General features: G+C 45.7%; 1 protein-coding gene across 2 annotated transcripts in view; it reads left to right on the forward strand.

Moving 5' to 3' along the window:
* The first annotated feature begins 3,569 nt into the window (after window positions 1-3,569).
* Window positions 3,570-22,802, forward strand: part of LOC143996474 (acyl-CoA dehydrogenase family member 11-like) — a 70,681-nt gene continuing 51,448 nt past the window's right edge. Inside the window, exon 1 of one of the 2 annotated variants that reach the window (XM_077491534.1) lies at window positions 3,570-3,872. In XM_077491534.1, the coding sequence (XP_077347660.1) occupies window positions 3,733-3,872 (140 nt within the window). In that variant the 5' untranslated portion in view covers window positions 3,570-3,732. The remainder of the gene's footprint in view (window positions 3,873-22,802) is intronic. The other variant, XM_077491533.1, reaches the window with a different exon arrangement.

The following is a 22,802-nucleotide window of genomic DNA, read 5'->3' on the forward strand; positions in this document are numbered from 1 at the left end:
TCTGAGCTGGCCGTTTATCGGACCGGTCTCCGTCTGGGGGTACAGCACATCCAATGTATCTTTCTGCTGGTTGTGCTTCGGTGCAGCATCTCGGTATGGGGTTTTTTTTTTTTTTTTGTTTATGCCCTGTCTTTTACTTTCACCTTTTTGCCTTTCCTTTTTTCATTGGTGGTTTTTTTTTTATGTCTCCACATTCATACATTTTCACCATTTATTTTCACACTTTACTATTTCTTCACTAATCATTTCATTATTGCATCTTTTTTACTCATCTAATTTTTTATTTATTTATTTATTCTTATTTCATACATTACGGTAATTACTCTTTGTGTAGTCACATTGAGTTTACCACACCAATAATTCACTCATATTACACTTTTGTTATGCACCCACACACATAATTAGCATAATATTCTGTTCACAGATACCCCTGTTCCACTGATGACATATCATCACGTCCGGCCATACTAAATTGGCTATCCACACTGCACACTTCCTCTGTTCATCTGATGCTGCACCTCTATATTATGCCGCCTCAGCTCCCGTGTTGGGATGTATATCCGTGGCCTGCCCTGCGCCGGTCACCATGCGCTGCGTATACAGTTTGGGTTGGTGAGTGTGTTTGGTGAGCCATCTATTGACATATAATATCTGGTATAATTTGTATTTTATATATTGACATATCTTATATACTTTTATAGGAATCTCTGGTACATTTGCTCCTGACGAGTGGAAAAATCCACGAAACGCGTCGAGCTATACTTGATGACACAGTTGTATTCCATATGGATTGATCCCTACCCAGCTTTTAGCAACATTTCATGATATGGTCCTTAGATTAGTCAATAGATCTGTATAGGTCCTGTGGGTGCATATGCCAGTTTTGGATCTGTCGCTGTGGCATTTTCTCGCCATAGCAATTATACATTTTTTAGTATTATTTTCTCCTTCTTTATTTATTTATTTATTTATTTGACTTTGATCTTATATCGTTTTGATTATATTATCTTACTCATGATGTTCAGGCCTTATGTGCAGTATAAATGTATATGAAATAAATTATATTCTTTATGATTCTAGATGAATGTCTTCAATTTAATAAATATTTAAATATCATTAATTTACAGTTTGTCTATACTATACAATTGCTTCATCTAAAAGTCCCAAATCCCCTTTACATTTTTTAATGTATAAAAAGACTTTTATTTATACAATTATACAAAAATGTGGTTTAAAAAGGGAGCCATGAATACAAAGCATTTGATCACATATCAAAAATATAACAATTTTTTAATGACCACTAAAAGGATGGTAAATAGCAGGACAAATTTTTCCCTACTAGTTTCGGCCCTTAATAGGCATATTGCAAATCAACATGACCCCCATTCCGTTCATTTTGCTGCATTGGAGCATGTTCCTCTACATGCTTGAGGTGGTGGCATTGATGTATTTTTTAACTGCTTTGGTGGTGATTCACTTTTGGAACAGAGAAAAGGAATGAGGACATCCCCTTTTCTACAGACTCAGATGCACAGAGGAATGAATACAGAGCGTTTAGACTCTGCAGGGGTCTCAAAGTGGCGGCTCCAGCTGTTGCAAAACTACAAGTCCCATCATGCCTCTGCCTGTGGGAGTCATGCTTGTAACTGTCAGCCCTGCAATGACCTGGGACTTGTAGTTTTGCAACAGCTGGGGGGCCGCCAATTTGAGACCCCTGGTTTAGAGGTTTCCTGTTCATTCACAAACTGAAGCATAGCAAAAGATGCTTCAGTGATGAATGAACACAGGAGCGATCGGTACCAATCACTTACTGTGTTCTTTCAGGAAAGGACAAGGCTAATACATATGACCTATTTACCGGCCCCCGTTTTTCACCCTAAAATGATCCCTGTGTGCCCTCAGCAGCTGCCATCAGGAGGGAGAGGAAAGTCGGCAGCACTGTAAAGGAAAAGGTACACAGGGGAAACAGACAGCAGGAGAAAGGGAGGTTCACAGGGGGGCCCAAACAGCAGGAGGGTGGGGGTGGTCAGAGCTTTGGAAGGGGAGTAGGGGCAGATATACTTTTAACTGATCAGTGAAGGAGAAGAGGAGAAGCTGGCAACACTGCAGGGGAAGCCACAAGAGGATCAATGTCAGCAATAAGGCAATACAGCCAGCTCTACTGCTCAGCAGGTGCCCAGGCCCCTCTTTTGAATGGATGGGGCCTGGGCCCGATACAGGGGGGCCAGTTGTACTGCCTAATCAATGGTTTAATGCCTCTTTAATGTGCAGGGGTGCATTAAGCGTGAGTAAACCCGCTGACTTTTTTTTTTCTTTACACCTGTAAGGGAAAAGGCATAATGAGCTAGTATGCACCTCATACTAGCTCATTATGAAATACTTACCTTAGAACGAGGCTCCGGCATCTCACTCGGTCCACGCCAAGGGAGCTGACATGTTCAGCGTGTCTTCCGGGTATTGCGGCTCCGACGCTGTGAGTGGCCGGAGCCGTGATGTCGTCACTCCCATGCATGCACGGGGGAGTTTTCTTTCCAGCAAGGTCTGGCTTCTGGTGGACTTTCAGCTGTGAATCCCCGCTGTAGTCAGTGGCTCATTGCGAGGGGAATATCTCCTAAACCGTACATGTTTAGGAGATATTGTTTTTACCTACAGGTAAGCCTTATTATAGGTTTACCTGTAGGTCAAAGTGAAAAATGTAACTATACAAAAGACCTTTAGTGTTTAGAATCACTTTAACACAAAACACATTAAGGTGTGACATTAATGCACAGCATTCAGGCACACATGTGTGAAGGGCGCTGATAGATTGTGGTCATTTCTCAGGCTCATGCCTTGTACAAACGGTCGGACATTCCAACAACAAAATCCGTCGTATTTTTTTTTAGACGGATTTTGGCCCAAACTTGTCTGGCGTACATACGGTCGCACAAAGTTGTCAGAAAATCTGATAGTTCAGAACGCGGTGACGTAGAACAGGTGCAATTGGAGTTTAAAGAGGGCAGCAGCCAATAGCTTTCATCTCGCAAATTATTCTGAGCATGCGTGGCTCTTTGTCCATCGGAATTATCTACACCCGATCGGAATTTAAACGATCGGATTTTGTTGTCGGAAAATTTTAGATCCTGCTCTCAAACTTTGTGTGTCGGAAATTCCGACGGAAAAAGTCAGATGGAGTCCACACACACGATCGGATTTTCCGACAACAAGATGCGATCGCACATTTTCTGACGGAAAGTCCGACCGTATGTACAGGGCATTACTGTTTGTTACGACTTATAAACTGAAAATCATTTTACATGAACCAACAAATGTAAAGTTCCTTTCTACTTGCCTGTTGCTGTAATAGTTTATTTAATTTAAGGATTCTGTTTTCATTAGGCTAGAGCATGTTATATATCATATGAGATATTGAAGATTACATTGCGGCACTGACTAACCAAATATTTCACAGATGGACAATATCTATTTTGATGTACGTACTGTACATTCTTGTTATGCAACTTTAGGGCAGTAACAGATACCTGATACCAATTACAATTGTCTTTATTCTGCCTCTGGGTATTGGCTAAATCTGAAGGCTTGTGGAACCTGTTCCCTCCATCTGAAAGTGGTCTTAGCCATATTGACTATGACTTTATTGCAGAGGAAACTGGAAATTGTTTCTCTGCTCCAGAAGTTGTTAGAGTTACTATAAGCATTTAACAGAAGAAGACAACTTAGTTGAGGTGTGAGATGGCGGAGCTGGATACTATAACCAGTGAAGTGATGGCTAAACACAGGTTTGATGAGCAGAAATTGGATGAATACCTGAGTACCCACCTGCCGGGCTTCAGCTCCAAACCAGGGGAAGCCCTCACCGTCAGGCAGTACAGGTAAGGACGAGAGGAGGTGTAAGGACCTGCTCCTTGTACCCCTGGACTGATCAGTCTGTCATAGAATTGGGCAAATTCTGCACATAAGTGTGTCAGCTCATTAATAGAGAGGGCGGAGGTCAGCAGTATTCATTCCCCACAATGAAGTCCTTCAAGAACTCTTAGGGCTAGTTCACGCCACAAAACGCACTCCAGATCCGTTCTGGGATGCGTTTCTGCATGCATATTTTTGATGTGTTTCTGCATTTCAGGTGCTTTATTTCTTCCTTTCCTGTTTTTTTACTCACTATACTAGGTTCCAGTGCATTTTTGATGCGTTTCAGTGCGTATTTGATGTGTTTTACTGCGTTCCAGTGCGGGAAAAATGCAGCATTTTCTATTTTTTTTTCTGGAACTGAACTATGCCATTGGAAACCATATGGCCTACTTTCCATGTATTTTTGATGCAGAACAAAAATGCGCTGGACTTCAGGTGGGGCCGGTTCACACCAAAAACACGCACTCCAGATCCATCCTGCGTGCATTTTTGCATGTATGTTAACACATTTTTTGGCACGTTCGGTGAGTTTCGATGCATTTCCAGATGCAATCCAGATGCTTTTTATTTTTTTCACTGGGGGTCCAGTGTGTTTTTTGATTTGTTCCAGTGCATCCTGGTTCATTTTTAAAGAATTTTACTGCATTCCAGTGCAGGAAAAATGCATCATGTTCTACTTTTTTTTTTCTGGAACTGACAGCACTGGTGTGAACTATGCCATTGAATACCATATAACCTACTTTTCCATGTGTTTTTGATGAAGAAAAAAAATGCACTGGACTGCATGTGGTGTGATCTGGCCCTGAATCATACACACCCTGTGTCTTCCAGCAATTCTTTATGTTCACATTTTGCCCCCCAGCAATTCTTCATCCCCCTCATTCTGTCCTTCAGCAATTTTTTATTACCACTATCTGTCCTTCAGCAATTCTTCATTCCCCTCATTCTGCCTTAAAGAAATTCTTCATTCCCCTCATTCTGCCTTCCAGTAACTCTTCATCCCCCTCATTCTGCCTTCCAGCAACTCTTCATCCCCCTCATTCTGCCTTCCAGCAACTCTTCACCCCCCTCATTCTGCCTTCCAGCAACTCTTCACCCCCCTCATTCTGCCTTCCAGCAACTCTTCACCCCCTTCATTCTGCCTTCCAGCAATTCTTCACCCCCCTCATTCTGCCTTACAGTAACTCTTCAACCCCTCATTCTGCCTTCCAGCAACTCTTCACCCCCCCCCCTCATTCTGCCTTCCAGCAACTATTCAGCCCCCTCATTTGGTCCTTTAGCAATTCTTTATCCCCCTCATTCTGTCCTCCAGCAATTCTTCATTCCCCTCATTCTGTCCTCCAGCAATTCTGTATCCTCCACATTCTGTCCTCCAGGAAATCTTTATCCCTTTCATTTGAGTGTTTATTTAGTTGACGAAAATATATTTGTCATAGCTTTCTTCAGCTGCATGTTTTCAGTGACAAAAAGGAAAGGAAAAGAAAATTTAAATTAAAGTGATATTAAAGCCTTTTTTAAAAAAAATAACAAACATGTTATACTTACCAGCTCTGTACAGTGGTTTTGCACAGAGCAGCTCCTGGCTCCTCCCTCCTGCCAGGTGCCCCCAAGTAGGCAGACTCTGGAGCCACGGCTCTGTGTGCATTCACACACGGAGTTGTGGCTTGGCCCTACCCCCCTCCTGAGTGGCTCACTGGCTGTTACTGACTTAAAGTGCACTTGGAAGTAAAGTCGTTGTAGATCCGGGGGGGACGTGCAAGGAAAATAAAAACAGCATTTTAGCTAGCACATGATTGGATGATAAAATCAGCAGATCTTCCCCCTCATTTCAGATCTACCCCTTAGATTTAGAGTGACTGCACTTCCAAGTGCACTTTCAAGTGCACTTGCAGTGCAAACTGGATTTGCCTTTAGTAAATAAACCCCAGTATGGCACAAAAGTGAGTACACCCCTCACATTTTTGTAAATATTTTATTTTATCTTTTCATGTGACAACACTGAAGAAATGACACTTTGCTACAATGTAAAGTAGTGAGTGTACAGCTTGTATAACAGTGTAAATTTGCTGTCCTCTCAAAATAACTCAACACACAGCTAGTAATGTCTAAACTGCTGGCAACAAAAGGGAGTACACTCCTAAGTGAAAATGTCCAAATTGGGCCCAAAGTGTCAATATTTTGTGTGGCCACCATTATTTTCCAGCACTGTCTTAACCCTCTTGGGCATGGAGTTCACCAGAGCTTCACAGGTTGCCACTGGAGTCCTCTTCCACTCCTCTATGATGATATCACAGAGCTGGTGGATTTTATAGACCCTGAGCTCCTCCACCTTCCAATTTGAGGATGCCCCACAGATGCTCAATAGGGTTTAGGTCTGGAGACATGCTTGGCCAGTCTATCACCTTTACCCTCTGCTTCTTTAGCAAGGCAGTGATCGTCTTGGAGGTGTGCTTGGGGTCGTTATCATGTTGGAATACTGCCCTGCGGCCCAGTCTCTGAATGGAGGGGATCATGCTCTGCTTCAGTATGTCACAGTACATGTTGGCATTCTTGGTTTCCTCAATGAACTGTAGCTCCCCAGTGCCAGCAGCACTCATGCAGACCCAAAGCATGACACTCCCACCACCATGCTTGATTGTAGGCAAGACACACTTGTCTTTGTACTCCTCACCTGGTTGCTGCCACATGCTTGACACCATCTGAACCAAATAAGTTTATCTTGGACTCATCAGTAGGGATGAGCTTCGTGTTCGAGTCGAACATACGTTCGACTCGAACATCGGCTGTTCGCCCGTTCGGCGAATTCCAAACGTTATGGGCCGTTCGCGCCAAATTCGTGTGGCGCTCATGGCCCACAATGCACTGCGTCATCGCAGTGCATTGCTGGCTCATGATTGGCCAAGCATGCACTGTGACCCCCGCATGCTTGGCCAATCACAGCGCCAGCAGCGAGGAGAGCCATGATTGGCCACAGGCAGGATGCCTGTGGCCAATCATGGCTCAGGCTGTGTAGTACACGCCCCACACTATATAAGGCCGCCAGCGCGGCGGCCTTGTGTAGTGTGTTGGCGTCTGAAGCAGTTAGTGGGTGTTCTGTGTACCTTCAACACAGTATACACCGATCGTTATCGGCCGATTTTCGATCTTGCCCTTCTGTAGTGGTTGTTGTCTGTGTGCTCTGACCGCAGTATACACCGCTATATTCATATAAACCTATATAGCTAGTGATCTATCTTTTATAATAGAGCTTGCAGTCATTAGTGTTAGGAGCTTGTGCATGCTGTCTGCATGCTCTGTACCCTGTACACACCGCTATATCCACCTACATAGCTCTTCTCTATTTGAGCCCACTTGCCATCTGCAGGAGTTATTGGAAGTTGTGTGTGCCTCCAGCACAGCACAGTATACATCTGTATATACCCCTTTATCTCTGGTGTTCTATAAAAAAGGCATCTGCAGGAGTTAGTGGGTGTTTTGTGCCTCCAGCACAATATACACCTGTATCTACCCTTTATTGCTGTTCTCTAATAGAGCCATCTGCAGGGCTTAGTGGGTGTTGTGTGACTCCTTTACAGTATACCCCTTTATCTCTGGTGTTCTATAATAAAGGCATCTGCAGGGCTTAGTGGGTGTTGTGTGACTCCATTACAGTATATCCCTTTATCTCTGGTGTTCTATAATAAAGGCATCTGCAGGAGTTAGTGGGTGTTGTGTGCCTCCAGAACAATATACACTACCCAACTGCTGTTTTACCCAACTCCCTTCAGGCCATTACCATGTCTGGAAGGCCAGCAAGGAGAGGCAGACAGGCGCGAGCCGATAAAAGAGGGAAAGCAGGCTCTGTGTCTAGAGACAACAGTGCTGGTCGTGGAAGCGGTGCATTGTCATCAGCACGTGGCCATGGGACACGCTTGTCCTTCTTTTCGGCAGCTGGACATGTTGAACCGCAACATGCCAACGACTTGGTAAAGTGGATGACCAAGCCCTCTTCATCCTCCTCATCCTCTCTCACCCAGTCTCAGGGTACTAGCAAAGCAGCTGCCAATGCATCGTCTTCCCTCGTCTCAATGTCATCATCAGTGACTCCTTCCCTAGACCCACCACGTCCTCCTGAGGAGTCTCCTGAACTCTTTGAGCACAGTGTTGGGGACATGCTCCAGGAGGATGCCCAGTGTTTTGTAGCCTCTGATGATGACACTCAGCTAGAGGAAGGCAGTAGCGTGAATGGAGAGAGAGGGGATGCTCAAGAAGGACAGCAATCTGGCAGTCATGTTCCACAAGCTGCAGCATATTGCCAGGTTTGCTACAGCGATGAAGAGGGAGGGGATGATGAGGGCACTGACTCCACGTGGGTGCCTGGTAGGAGAGAGGAGGAGGAGGAGGAGGAGGCACATGTCCAACGAGGCAGGATGCCCTCCGGGGGCCAGCTTAGGGGCAGCACACCGACTGAATCACACTGCAGAGCTCCACCTGTGCAGAGCGCTGCCTCTGCGCGTTATTCTAAAAGTTCTTTGGTGTGGGCCTTTTTTGAGACGAGTGCATCAGATCTCACCGCTGCTATTTACAACATATGTCTCAAGCGTATCTCGCGTGGCCAAAACATCAGCCGCTTGGGCACCACATGCTTGACCAGACATATGTTGACCTGCCATGCAGCTCGTTGCCAAGCGTACCTCAAAGACCCACACCAAAGAACAAAGCGGACCTCTCCTTGCTCCTCATCAGCTGGCATCTCCAACCCCACTAGACCTTCAGTCCTCTCTGAAACCTGCTCTGAGAGGAATGAAGGTGTAGAATTAGGTGTGTCACAGCCAAGTGCTTCCGGGCACTCTGCTAGCGATACACCCACGTCCGATTATAGCAGGCAAATGTCCCTGCCCCAGCTGCTGGACCGGCGAAAGAAGTTCACTCCCAGCCATCCACATGCCCAGCGGTTGAATGCTAGCTTGGCTAAATTGCTAGCACTTCAACTGCTGCCTTTTCAGTTGGTAGACTCGGCCCCCTTCCGTGAGTTTGTACAATGTGCGGTTCCTCAGTGGCAGGTCCCCAAACACCACTTTTTCTCACGGAAGGCGATTACAGCTCTCTACCGGCATGTGGAAGGCAATGTCCTTGCCTCTCTGGACAGGGCGGTCAGCGGTAAGATGCATATTACCGCTGACTCATGGTCCAGCAGGCATGGACAGGGACGTTACCTATCTTTCACGACCCATTGGGTCACTCTTCTGGCAGCTGGGAAGGATGCAGGACAAGGTGCAGTAGTGTTGGAGGTTGTTTCGCCACCACGCCTCCAAAATGCTACTATTGGTTGTGACACACCTCTCTCCTCCACCCCCTCCTCTTCTTCTTCCTCCATGGCCTCTTCCAGTGCTCTGTCCTCAGAACCAGCGGTGCTCCGTAGGCGTTCCAGGGGCTACGCAAGTACGCAGGCAAAACGATGCCATGCCGTGCTTGTGCTGGTTTGTTTGGGGGACAGGAGCCACACTGGGGCGGATGTTTTGTCAGCTCTGCAGGGGCAGGCCGAGAGGTGGTTGACGCCACACCAGCTTAAGCCAGGAATGGTGGTTTGCGACAATGGCACCAACCTCCTCTCCGCCCTCTGACAGGGACAACTGACCCATGTGCCCTGTGTAGCTCACGTCCTTAACCTGGTGGTGCAGCGGTTCTTGGGCAGGTACCCTGGCTTACAGGATGTTCTGAAGCAGGCCAGGAAAGTATGTGTGCATTTCCGCCGATCATTTAATGCCTGTGCTCGGCTGGCTGAGCTTCAAAAGGAGTTGACCCTGCCCAAGAACCGCCTTATATGTGACATGCCCACCAGGTGGAACTCAACGTTGGCCATGCTGCAGCGGCTGCACACGCAGCAGAGGGCCATCAATGAGTACCTGTGTGACTACGGCACCAGGACAAGGTCAGGGGAGCTCGGTTTTTCTCACCCCGCCAGTGGGGCATGATCAGGGATGCATGCACTGTCCTGTCACCGTTTGAGGAGGCCACAAGGATGGTGAGCAGTGACAGTGCATGCATCAGTGACACTGTACCTCTTGTCCACCTCTTGGAGCATACGCTGTGTGGAATAATGGACAGGGCCCTTGAGGCAGAACAGAGGCAGGAAGAGGAGGACTTCCTTGCCTCTCAAGGCCCCTTTTATCCAGACAGTGTTCCTGCTGTGCCACCCATCACACAGGAAGAGGATGAGGAGGAGGAAGAGGAGGAGGAGGATGATTGTGTCAGCATGGAGGTGGAGGCTGGCACTCAGCATCAGCAGCAGCAGCAGCAGCAGTCTTGTAGGGATGATTTACAGTCCCAAGAAACACGTGGACTTGTACGTGGCTGGGAGGAGGTAGCTGCGGAACATGTTGTCCTTAGTGACCCAGAGGACTCCGGACCGAATGCCTCAGCTAACCTATGCTGCATGGCCTCCCTGATCCTGCAAAGCCTGCGGAAGGATCCTCGTATTCTTCGGATCAAGGAGAGGGACCATTACTGGCTGGCCACTCTCCTTGATCCACGGTACAAGGGTAAGGTTGCCGACCTTATCTTGCCATCGCAGAGGGAGCAGAGGATGAGACATCTCCGGGAGGCCTTGCAGAAAGGTCTGTGCAACGCGTTCCCAGAGACTGGGAGGTTACAAACTCCTGGTCATGGACAACGTGTTGCTGAGGCATCGGTCAGAAGGAGCGGTGGAGAAGGTGGCCGTCTGACTGATGCTTTCAGACAATTTTTTAGTCCGCAGCCCCAAGGTATGATCGGTTCCAGCAACCATCGCCAGCGTCTGATTTACATGGTGCAGGAATACCTAGGGGCAAGGTCAGACTTGGACACCTTTCCCACCGAAAATCCTCTGGCTTACTGGGTCTTGAGGATGGATCACTGGCCAGAGCTTGCACAGTATGCAATTGAGCTACTGGCCTGTCCTGCATCCAGCGTTCTTTCGGAACACACCTTCAGTGCTAGTGGTGGCTTTGTTACCGATCACAGGGTGCGCCTGTCCACCAAATCAGTTGATCGAATGACCTTCATCAAGATAAATCAGTCTTGGATCACCCACAGCTACCAAGCACCTGAAGCTGATGTAACCGAATAATTTTTTTTGAAATATCACATCCCTTCAAGACTGCCTATGCTGATGCTGAGTGACTGTCCTGTTATGTTGATTGTCTATCCTCTTCCTCCTCCGCTGATATGTTGGAAGAACATTTCTGGCTCTGGGTGATGCCATCAGCCCAATTTTTCTGCCCCTGTTTAACAGGGGCGTTTAATTACAATTTTTGATGCAATGCTTTGCAGCAGGGCTAATTCCTGCAATAAAACAAGAGTATATGGGAGAGGTTGCAATGTCGTGGCACCAGCACCAGTGCCTAAGGCCCAATTTTTCTGCCCCTGTTTAACAGGGACATGTAATTACAATTCTTGATATAATATTTCACAGGAGGGCCCGTTCCTGTACCCACCCAGAGTAACTGTGAGGACTTATAGTGTTGTGGCACCAGCACCAAAACCACCAAAGGTCAATTTTTCTACCACTGTTCATCAATGGCATGTAATTACAATTCTTGATATAATCGTTCACAGCAGGGCGCTCCAGCGCCCACCAAGAGTCACTTTGAGGGCTTACAATGTTGTGGCAAAACCAACACCTTGTTCCGCCATTTCTGCAGAGCATATAGGGCAGGCCCCTACTTTCAAACATCCAACTTACAAACATCTCCTACTTGCAAACGGAAGGAGACAACAGCAAGTGAGATGAAAAAAGATGGATGACAAAACAAATTATACAGGGGTGATAACTCTTCCCTATGTTTTCCAAAAAGCTTAAAAATAGTTTTTTTGACTGGAGCTACACTTTAAAAATGTACCACTTGAAAATTACAAACAGATTCAACTTAACACAACAAACCTACACAGTCCCTGTCTTGTTTGCACCGCCTGTATACTGCTGTTCTGAGTATATAGGGCCTGGGGGCCACATGCATTTCCTTTTTTTAATATGGGTACTGGGTTCCCCTTAATATGCGTACAAGACCCAAAGGGGCTGGTAATGGGCAGGGAGGGCTACCCATGCCATTTTTCTCAATGATTTTCAACCATATTGCAGGAACCAGATATAACATTAAAACCGCAAGCAGTTTTAAATGGTGTTATTTCCGTTTAACCACTTGCTTACTGGGCACTTAACCACTTCCCGTCCGCCGCACGACGATGTACGTCGACAGAATGGCACGGGCAGGCATAAGGGCTTACATGTACGTCCTTGCCTTCCCGCGGGTCGGGGGCCCGATCGGGCCCCCGCCCGGTGCCTGCGGTGGTCGGTATTCGTTCGGGAGCGATCCCGGATGAGGGGACGGCCATTCATTCATGGCCACCCCCTCGTGATCGCTCCCGACGAATGAAAATCCTCCGTGACATCACTTCCTCTCCTGTAATGTAAACACAGGAGAGGAAGTGATGTAATCTCTCCTCCGTGTCGGTATTTTTCGTTCCGACACCGAGGAGAGAGGATCGTTGAGTTGGACCAACACGACACTACACAGTAGAACATGCCAGGCACACTCACACCCCCCGATCACCCCCCCAATTACCCCTGCCCCCCAGTCACAGTGACACCAATGTCATTTTTTTTTTTTTTTTGCATTGGTGTCATTTGTGACTGTAATAACTGTTAGGGCAGTTAGGGTTAGCCCCATTTAGTTCTAATGTACCCCCCTAACCCCCCCAATAAAGGTTTAACCCCATGATCACCCCCCGTCGCCAGTGTCACTAAGGCTGGGTTCACATTGCAGCGGTTTATGAGAACGAATGTGATTCGCACCGCACTGCAGTGCAAATCACATCCGATCTCTGTGCAATTCGAGTTCAGCCATACAGATAGTATGGCTGAATTCGCATCGCACCCGCCGCACCCGCCGCAAATTCGCACGGGACCCTTTTTTTGGCCCGCAGCAGAATCGGATCGCATGGGTATTCACACCATGCGATCCGAGTTTGCAGATCGCACTGCGATATGCGAACTGATCTGGGGGTGTCATTAACATTTCACTGACACTCCCAGCAGTTCACATAGGGCAGTGTGAACTGCCGCCGGGAGGCATGCGATGCGGGAACCCGCCGCGGATTCGTGGCGTTCCCGCATCGCTCCAGTGTGAACCCAGCCTAATAAGCGATCGTTTTTCTGATCGCTGTATTAGTGTCACAGGTGACGCTAGTTAGGCAAGTAGGTATTTAGGTTCGCCGCAGCTTTTTATAGCGCCAGGGACCCCCATATACTACCGCATAAAGCCCCCTGATTGCCCCCTAGTTAACCCTTTCACCAGTGATCACCATATAACTGTTACAGGTGACGCTGGTTGGTTAGTTATTTTTTTATAGTTTCAGGGCACCCGCCATTTATTACCTAATAAAGGTTTAACCCCCTGATCACCCGGCGGGTGTCATTTGTGACTGTAATAACTGTTAGGGCAGTTAGGGTTAGCCCCCTTTAGTTCTAAGGTACCCCCCTAACCCCCCCAATAAAGGTTTAACCCCGTGATCACCCCCCGTCGCCAGTGTCACTAAGGCTGGGTTCACATTGCAGCGGTTTATGAGAACGGATGTGATTCGCACCGCACTGCAGTGCAAATCACATCCGATCTCTGTGCGATTCGAGTTCAGCCATACAGATAGTATGGCTGAATTCGTGTCGCACCCGCCGCAAACTCGCACGGGACCCTTTTTTTGGTCTGCAGCAGAATCGGATCGCATGGGTGTTCACACCATGCGATCCGAGTTTGCAGATCGCACTGCGATATGCGAACTGATCTGGGGGTGTCATTAACATTTCACTGACACTCCCAGCAGTTCGCATAGGGCAGTGTGAACTGCCCCGGGAGGCATGTGATGCGGGAACCCGCCGCGGATTCGTGGCGTTCCTGCATCGCTCCAGTGTGAACCCAGCCTAATAAGCGATCGTTTTTCTGATCGCTGTATTAGTGTCACAGGTGACGCTAGTTAGGCAGGTAGGTATTTAGGTTCGCCGCAGCTTTTTATAGCGCCAGGGACCCCCATATACTACTGCATAAAGCCCCCTGATTGCCCCCTAGTTAACCCTTTCACCAGTGATCACCATATAACTGTTACAGGTGACGCTGGTTGGTTAGTTATTTTTTTATAGTTTCAGGGCACCCGCCATTTATTACCTAGTCTCACTAGTGTACCCCTAAATTTAGGGGTGTCTACTTTCCAAAATGGGGTCATTTGGGGGGGGTTTGTGCCATCTTGGCATTTTATGGCCTTCAAAACTGTAACGCCCTTAGAAAGCCTGAAGGCGGTGCTTGGTTTTCGGGGCCACGTACGCAGCTAGGCTCCCAAAAAGTCCCACATATGTGGTATCCCCGTACTCAGGAGAAGCAGCAGAATTTATGTTGGGGTGTCATTTCACATATGCCCATGGCATGCGTGAGCAATATATCATTTAGTGACAACTTTGTGAAAAAAAAAAAAAAAGTTTGTAATTTTCCCGCAACTTGTGGCAAAATATAAAATATTCCATGGACTCAACATGCCTCTCAGCAAATAGTTTGGGGTGTCTACTTTCTAAAATGGGGTCATTTGTGGGGGTTTTGTGCCATCTTGGCATTTTATGGCCTTCAAAACTGTAATAGGTAGTGAGAAGTGAAATCAAAAATGTACGCCCTTAGAAAGCCTGAAGGCGGTGCTTGGTTTTCGGGGCCCCGTACACGGCTAGGCTCCCAAAAAGTCCCACATATGTGGTATCCCCGTACTCAGGAGAAGCAGCAGAATTTATTTTGGGGTGTCATTTCACATATGCCCATAGCATGCGTGAGCAATATATCATTTAGTGACAACTTTGTGAAAAAAAAATAAAAAAAAATTAAAGTTTGTAATTTTCCCGCAACTTGTGGCAAAATATAAAATATTCCATGGACTCAAAATGCCTCTCAGCAAATAGCTTGGGGTGTCTACTTTCTAAAATGGGGTCATTTGTGGGGGTTTTGTGCCATCTTGGCATTTTATGGCCTTCAAAACTGTAATAGGTAGTGAGGAGTGAAGTCAAATATTTACGCCCTTAGAAAACCTGAAGGCGGTTCTTGGTTTTCGGGGCCCCGTACGCGGCTAGGCTCCCAAAAAGTCCCACATATGTGGTATCCCCGTACTCAGGAGAAGCAGCAGAATTTATTTTGGGGTGTCATTTCACATATGCCCATAGCATGCGTGAGCAATATATCATTTAGTGACAACTTTGTGAAAAAAAAAAAAAAAAATTAAAGTTTGTAATTTTCCCGCAACTTGTGGCAAAATATAAAATATTCCATGGACTCAAAATGCCTCTCAGCAAATAGCTTGGGGTGTCTACTTTCTAAAATGGGGTCATTTGTGGGGGTTTTGTGCCATCTTGGCATTTTATGGCCTTCAAAACTGTAATAGGTAGTGAGAAGTGAAATCAAAAATTTACGCCCTTAGAAAGCCTGAAGGCGGTGCTTGGATTTCGGGGCCCCGTACGCGGCTAGGCTCCCAAAAAGTCCCACATATGTGGTATCCCCGTACTCAGGAGAAGCAGCAGAATTTATTTTGGGGTGTCATTTCACATATGCCCATAGCATGCGTGAGCAATATATCATTTAGTGACAACTTTGTGAAAAAAAAATAAAAAAAAATTAAAGTTTGTAATTTTCCCGCAACTTGTGGCAAAATATAAAATATTCCATGGACTCAAAATGCCTCTCAGCAAATAGCTTGGGGTGTCTACTTTCTAAAATGGGGTCATTTGTGGGGGTTTTGTGCCATCTTGGCATTTTATGGCCTTCAAAACTGTAATAGGTAGTGAGGAGTGAAGTCAAATATTTACGCCCTTAGAAAACCTGAAGGCGGTTCTTGGTTTTCGGGGCCCCGTACGCGGCTAGGCTCCCAAAAAGTCCCACATATGTGGTATCCCCGTACTCAGGAGAAGCAGCAGAATTTATTTTGGGGTGTCATTTCACATATGCCCATAGCATGCGTGAGCAATATATCATTTAGTGACAACTTTGTGAAAAAAAAAAAAAAAATTAAAGTTTGTAATTTTCCTGCAACTTGTGGCAAAATATAAAATATTCCATGGACTCAAAATGCCTCTCAGCAAATAGCTTGGGGTGTCTACTTTCTAAAATGGGGTCATTTGTGGGGGTTTTGTGCCATCTTGGCATTTTATGGCCTTCAAAACTGTAATAGGTAGTGAGAAGTGAAATCAAAAATTTACGCCCTTAGAAAGCCTGAAGGCGGTGCTTGGTTTTCGGGGCCCCGTACGCGGCTAGGCTCCCAAAAAGTCCCACATATGTGGTATCCCCGTACTCAGGAGAAGCAGCAGAATTTATTTTGGGGTGTCATTTCACATATGCCCATAGCATGTGTGAGCAATATATCATTTAGTGACAACTTTGTGTAAAAAGTCATTGTCATTATTCAATCGCTTGAGGCAAAAAAATAAAATATTCAATGGGCTCAACATGCCACTTATCAATTTCCTTAGGGGGTCTACTTTCCAAAATTGGGTCATTTGGGGGGGTTTTGTACTGCCCTGCCATTTTAGCACCTCAAGAAATGAGATAGGCAGTCGTAAACTAAAAGCTGCGTAAATTCCAGAAAACGTACCTTAGTTTGTAGATGTGACAACTTTTGCGCAAACCAATAAATATACAATTATTTACTTTTTTTTTACCAAAGACATGTGGCTGAATACATTTTGGCCTAAATTTATGACTAAAATTGAGTTTATTGGATTTTTCTAATAACAAAAAGTAGAAAATATCATTTTTTTTCAAAATTTGCGGTCTTTTTACGTTTATATCGCAAAAAATAAAAATCGCAGAGGCAATCAAATACCATCAAAAGAAAGCTCTATTTGTGGGAAGAAAAGGACGCAAATTTTGTTTGGGTACAACATTGCATGACCGCGCAATTACCAGTTAAAGCAGCGCAGTGCCAAATTGTAAAAAGACCTCTGGTCATTTACCAGCAAAATGGTCCGGTCTGAAAGTGGTTAAACACCCTTCCTGCCCAGACCAATTTTCAGCTTTCGGTGCTCTCACACTTTGAATGACAATTACTCAGTCATGCAACACTGTACCCAAATGAACTTTTTGTCCTTTTTTTCCCACAAATAGAGCTTTCTTTTGGTGGTATTTGATCACCTCTGGGGTTTTTATTTTTTGCGCTATAAATGAAAAAAGACTGAAAATTTAGAAAAAAAACGCATATTTCTTTGTTTCTGTGACAGAATTATGCAAATTATTAATTTTTCTTCATAAATTTTGGCCACAATTTATACTGCTACATATCTTTGGTAAAAATAACCCAAATTAGTGGATATTATTTGGTCTTTGTGAAAGTTAGAGAGTCTACAAGCTGTGGTGCGAATCGCACAAAATTGATTACATCTGATGTACTGGTGGCCTATCTCATTTCTTGCGACCCGAACAAGTCAGGAAAGTACAAATACCCCCCAAATGACCCCTTTTTGGAAAGTAGACATTCCAAGGTATATAGTAAGAGGCATAGTGAGCTTTTTGATGTTGTCATTTTTTCCCACAATTCTTTGCAAAATTAAGATTTTTCATTTTTTTTTCTCCACAAAATTGTAATTGTAATAGGTTATTTCTCTCACATGGCATGTGTATACCACAAATGACACCCCCCCCCAAAAAATTCTGCTACTCCTCCTGAGTATTACAATACCACATGTGTGGGACTTTTTCACAGCCTGGCCACATAGAGAGGCCCAACATGCAGGTAGCGCCATCATGTGTTCTAGGAACATAAATTACACATCTAACTTGTTGACTATTTATTACACTTTTGAAGCACCAGGACAATGACACGTGACACTGATGACAGATGGCACTGATACGTGGTAATGATGACACTTATACGTGGCACTGATGACACGTGGCACTGATGACAGATGGCACTAATATGTGGCACTGATGACAGATGGCACTAATATGTGGCACTGATGACACGTGCCACTTATACGTGGCACTGATGACACGTGGCACTAGTACGTGGCACTGAAGACACGTGGCACTAATACGTGGCACTGATGACAGATGGCACTAATACATGGCACTAATACGTGCCACCGATGACAGATGGCACTAATACATGACGCTTGACACTGATGACAGATGGCACTGATAAGTGGCATTGATGACACGTGACACTGACAACAGATGGCACGTGACACTGACAGGTGGCACTGAAGACAAATGGCACTGATACGTGGCACTGAAGACAGATGGCACTAATACGTGGCACTGATTACAGATGGCACTATGTGGCACTGATGACACGTGGCACTGATGACAGATGGCACTTATACGTGGCACTGATGACAGATGGCACTGGGGACAAATGGCACTGACAACAGGTGGCACTGGGGGCAGGTAGCACTGGGTGGATGGCACTGGGGCGGATTGCACTGGGGCGGATGGCACTGCTGGGGGCAGATGACACTGCTGGGGGAGGATGGCACTGCTGGGGGAGGATGGCACTGCTGGGGGAGGATGGCACTTTTTTTTTTTATCAACTCAAAGCAGAACGGCTGCCGCTGCAGCCGTTCATCTCTCCCCTCTCACACTCTGTCTGTGTGAGGAGGGAGAGCGGCGCTGAGAGATGATCTCATATGCTTACATATGAGATCATCTCCCATTGGAGACGCCGATCGCGCTGTAAACGGCCGCTGTGATTGGCCGTTTACAGCGATCTGTGTTTGCCTGTCCCCGGGGGACACGGCGAACACAGAATTTCCGCGATGCGCGCCTGCGGCGGCGCGTATTGCGGAAGTAAACATTAGGACGTCCAGGGACGGCCTCCCGGACTAAAGCGCCTGCTCTACGGCCGTCATTCGGCTATAGGGCGGGCGCGAGGTGGTTAATGTCATTTTGTGGAGGGACTGTTCTAAACACGGGAAACACGTGGCACTTCACAGGCATACTACAGACACCCCCCAGGCACCATATTTAAAGGAATATTTCACTTTTTATTTCACTTTAATCGTCATTAAAATCAGTGCTTCCGCCAAAACGGCCATTTTTAAAAACATTTTAGGCATTGACCCATGTCCCCTGGGGCAGGAGCCAGGTCCCCAAACCCTTTTTAGGACAGTATCTTGCACATTAGCCGTTAAAATTAGCACTTTTAATTTAGAACGTCTGAGTCCCATAGACTTCAATGGGGTTCTAAAGTTCGTACGAATTTGGGGTCCGTTCGAAAGTTCTGGTGCGAACCGAACCGGGGGGTGTTCGGCTCATCCCTACTCATCAGGCCATAGGACATGGTTCCAGTAATGCATGTCTTTAGTATGCTCGTCTTCAGCAAACTGTTTGCGGCTTTCTTGTGCATCCTACTGGGACAGCATCCATGCAGGCCAATTTGATGCCTCCAATCAGAGAGATTGACACCTCGCTGTCCCCGTCACGTGCTATGGACTTAAAGGGAAAGCCCTACGCCGAAAAAAGGCGTGCCCCCCCCCCCAAAGTCCATATCAGACCCTTATCCGAGCACGCAGCCCGGCCGTTCAGGAAAGGGGGTGGGGACGAGCGAGTGGCCCCCTCCTCCTGAGCCATACCAGGCCTTGTGCCCTCAACATGGGGGGTGCTTTGGGGAAGCCCGACAACCCTGGCCATCTTTGAGTCAAAACTTCTTTCTAAGCCTGCCAGACTTTTGGAAAGAAAAAGTCCGCCGGAGCCCACACACGGGTGGATTGTCTGGCAGATAGTCTGATCGTGTGTACGTGGCATTAGAGTATGGTGGACCCACAGATGTAAACAAACCAAGGGAAAATTGCGACTGCATCTATGATAATAGGCTACGAGAAAATGGTGGATTCTGGGACTATATATATGATTGGAATAGCGTCAGCCTATCATATCTCCCTGAGGAAGTCACGAGGTATGACAAAACATGTAGGAGGGACCAGAGGGTCTGACGCAGACAAGATTACGAGAGTTGTAGGATAGTGTATTGTCACTAATGCAGAACAGGCAGCAATAACTATCCTGACCATAGCTCCCAACTGTCCCTGATTTGGAGGGATTGTCCCTGCTTTGGAACAAAGTCCCTCTTTCCCTCTTTCCTAAGGTGACCAGATTTTCAAAATGAAATCCGGGGAATTTTTTTTTTTTTGCCAAATAGTAAACGATTTTATAAGCATATATTCCTCAAATTATATATGCAGATTATATATTATATATATATGCAAAAATAGCGGCACTCTTTACCACTGACTCCGTCCCTACCCCAGTGTGAAAGCAACCTTACAGCAGATGTCATTTGTGGACTGAGCTCCTGTATGTTTCATTGGATTCACAAACGCAGTTTTTTTGGACAATTTTGATATACACAGCTCTAATTGGACAATAATTGTATGGTTTTTGCACAATTGACTATCATATATATTACATTTTTTTTTATAACCATATATAGCGCCACATGAGTGCCCATGAGTGCTGCCTGTCAGTGTTTACCAGTAAAGGAGGACATTTTTATTGCTAGCTGCTAGCATACAAACTGACCTGCTTGTGGCCATTCACTCTGTACTACTTCTTGACTACAATTCTCATAGTGCCTTGCAGGACTGGAGGGAAGGGGAGGAACGCTGTACTCTGTCCTCTCCCCTATTCTGCCAGGAGCGCGATTGGAGGAGGGAGCAGAGGTAGGAGGAGAGGGGCGGGATGCTGGAAGAGTCCTGTCATGTGATGGATTTTTCAGCTGAGGAGGAGTGGAGGCTATGCTACTAACTACACTAGCACAGCATAGGCAGGCTGGAGCCGCTCCAGCTCCTCCTCTACAGTCTACACAGCTCTGCATATGCTATCTCTCGTGGGCCCCCGTCCACCGGGAAACGCCCCCGTCCACCGAGAACCTGCCGCAGCCTGGTTGCCCAAATACCGACTAGCAAAACTGGGGACAAACGAGGTCCGGGGATCGTAGTCGGAAAATGGGGACTGTCCCTGGAAAACGGGGACGTCTGGTCACCCTACTCTTTCCTCCTCACTTGTCCCTCATTTTCGTCTGATCTATATAGTTTTATATAAAATGCACTTTTTATCTTTTAAGAAGTGTTTCCCAGTGCTAAACCTTTCATCCACTTTCTAAATTGCTGCATTTATAAGTTTCAGAAGCCAATATAAAGAAATGGTAGTGGTAGAAAAAGAACTTGTGGGTTTAATTAATAACTTTTTTGTATAATTCTCCTTTTAAGGGGGCATGGCAGGGGGCGTGTCCTATACCAACGTACTTTTGCTAATAAGTGTCCCTCATTCCCACCTCAAAAAGTTGGGAGGTATGATCCTCACCACTGTTGCGCTGTATATTCATGATGTTAATGTGGGTGTTCATTTGGCACATGTTTTATTAATAAAAGGTTTTAAAATGGTAAAGCACTATTGCATATCCTTATTATTTTGCATGACCATATTGAGCTATCAAGCCAGGGATAGGTATATACAGATTGAGAAGTGTGGGGCATGCTGACAAGTAATCCAGCAAGGATCGATACATAAGGCTAAGGAAAAGTCTTAAAGGCTTATAATCTACTGTATTAGGGTAAGGGTACATTTTAAATGGTGGATATGGCACATTGTGAGTGAAAAGGACTATGGACAGTGACATTAAATGAAGGTTAAGGATTATTTTGTATCACAATATTGCGGATCTGTACAGTATATTATTTACAGAGGTACATTTTTGCACAGAGGAAATTCTTTTTTGCACAAAGTTTTTGCACTGCAGTTTTAAAGAGCCATTTGTCTGTTTTTTGGATGTTTGAATTAGTTTTTTTATATCAGTGGTATAACTATGTTTGCACATTATTTATAGCGATGCACTATACATATATATATTTTGTGTTATTTCACAGCTGGTAGCTGTTGTTTTATTTTATTTTTCAACTTTTACACTATCTATTGGGTTGGAGGATTGGTAGCTTTCAAATCATCCGCCCTTTCCTACGTAGCTCCACACATTACACTCATTATCATTATCTCTTTGGCACCCTCTGCTGGCCTTTTTCTAAATTTGCACCACGATTCCATCATCAGTCTATAATAATAGCATATTAACCGCTTGCCGCCCACGCTATACCCGAAAGACGGCTACAGCATGGGCTTCCAATGCCGGCCAGGCATCCATGAACATCCTCCCGTGACCACGCTGCCTGGCACAGCACTGGGTGCACTGCGATTGCCAAATCCTTCAGGTTCAGCTGACCACGGATCAGGGTAAAGGACCAATCACGGCGGCTCTTTGCCAAGTGATCAACTGTCAGCTGATCACAGGATGTAAACACAAGCCGGTAGCTTGTGTTAGGAACATGTGCACTGATAATCGGGGCACTTATTATGAGTATCCTGACTATTAGTGCAATCCAAACAGTGCCCACCAGTGTCTCCTTATCAGTGTCGCCTATCAGTGCCCATCAATGCCACATCTCAATGCCGCCTCATCAGTGCACATTAATGAAAGTGAAAAATTACCTGTTTGCAAAGTTTTAACTATAAAGATTTTTTCGTTTGTTTAGCAAAAAATAAAAACCCAGAGGTGATTAAATACCACAAACAGTAAGCTCTATTTGTGTCAAAAAAATTCAAAAAATGTAATATGGGTACAGTGTTGAATGACTGTGTGATAGTGCGACAGCACTATAAGCTGAAAATTGGCATGGGCAGAAAGGGGGTAAAAGTGGCCAGTAGGCAAGTGGTTAAAGATTAACGCCACATTTGTTGAGAAAAACACATTCCCCTCTGGGTGATCTATATACATTGCAAGGATTTTTAACACACTTTGTTGCAGATTCCTACCTTTTTGTTAATCTGAAGATATAGAAGTTTGTCTGTATCCATGTGCTCAGCAATGGTGGC

The sequence above is a fragment of the Lithobates pipiens genome, unplaced genomic scaffold, assembly GCF_037356315.1.
Source record: "Lithobates pipiens isolate NorthernLeopardFrog02 unplaced genomic scaffold, aLitPip1_a1.2 Scaffold_19, whole genome shotgun sequence".
Classification (NCBI taxonomy): domain Eukaryota; kingdom Metazoa; phylum Chordata; class Amphibia; order Anura; family Ranidae; genus Lithobates; species Lithobates pipiens.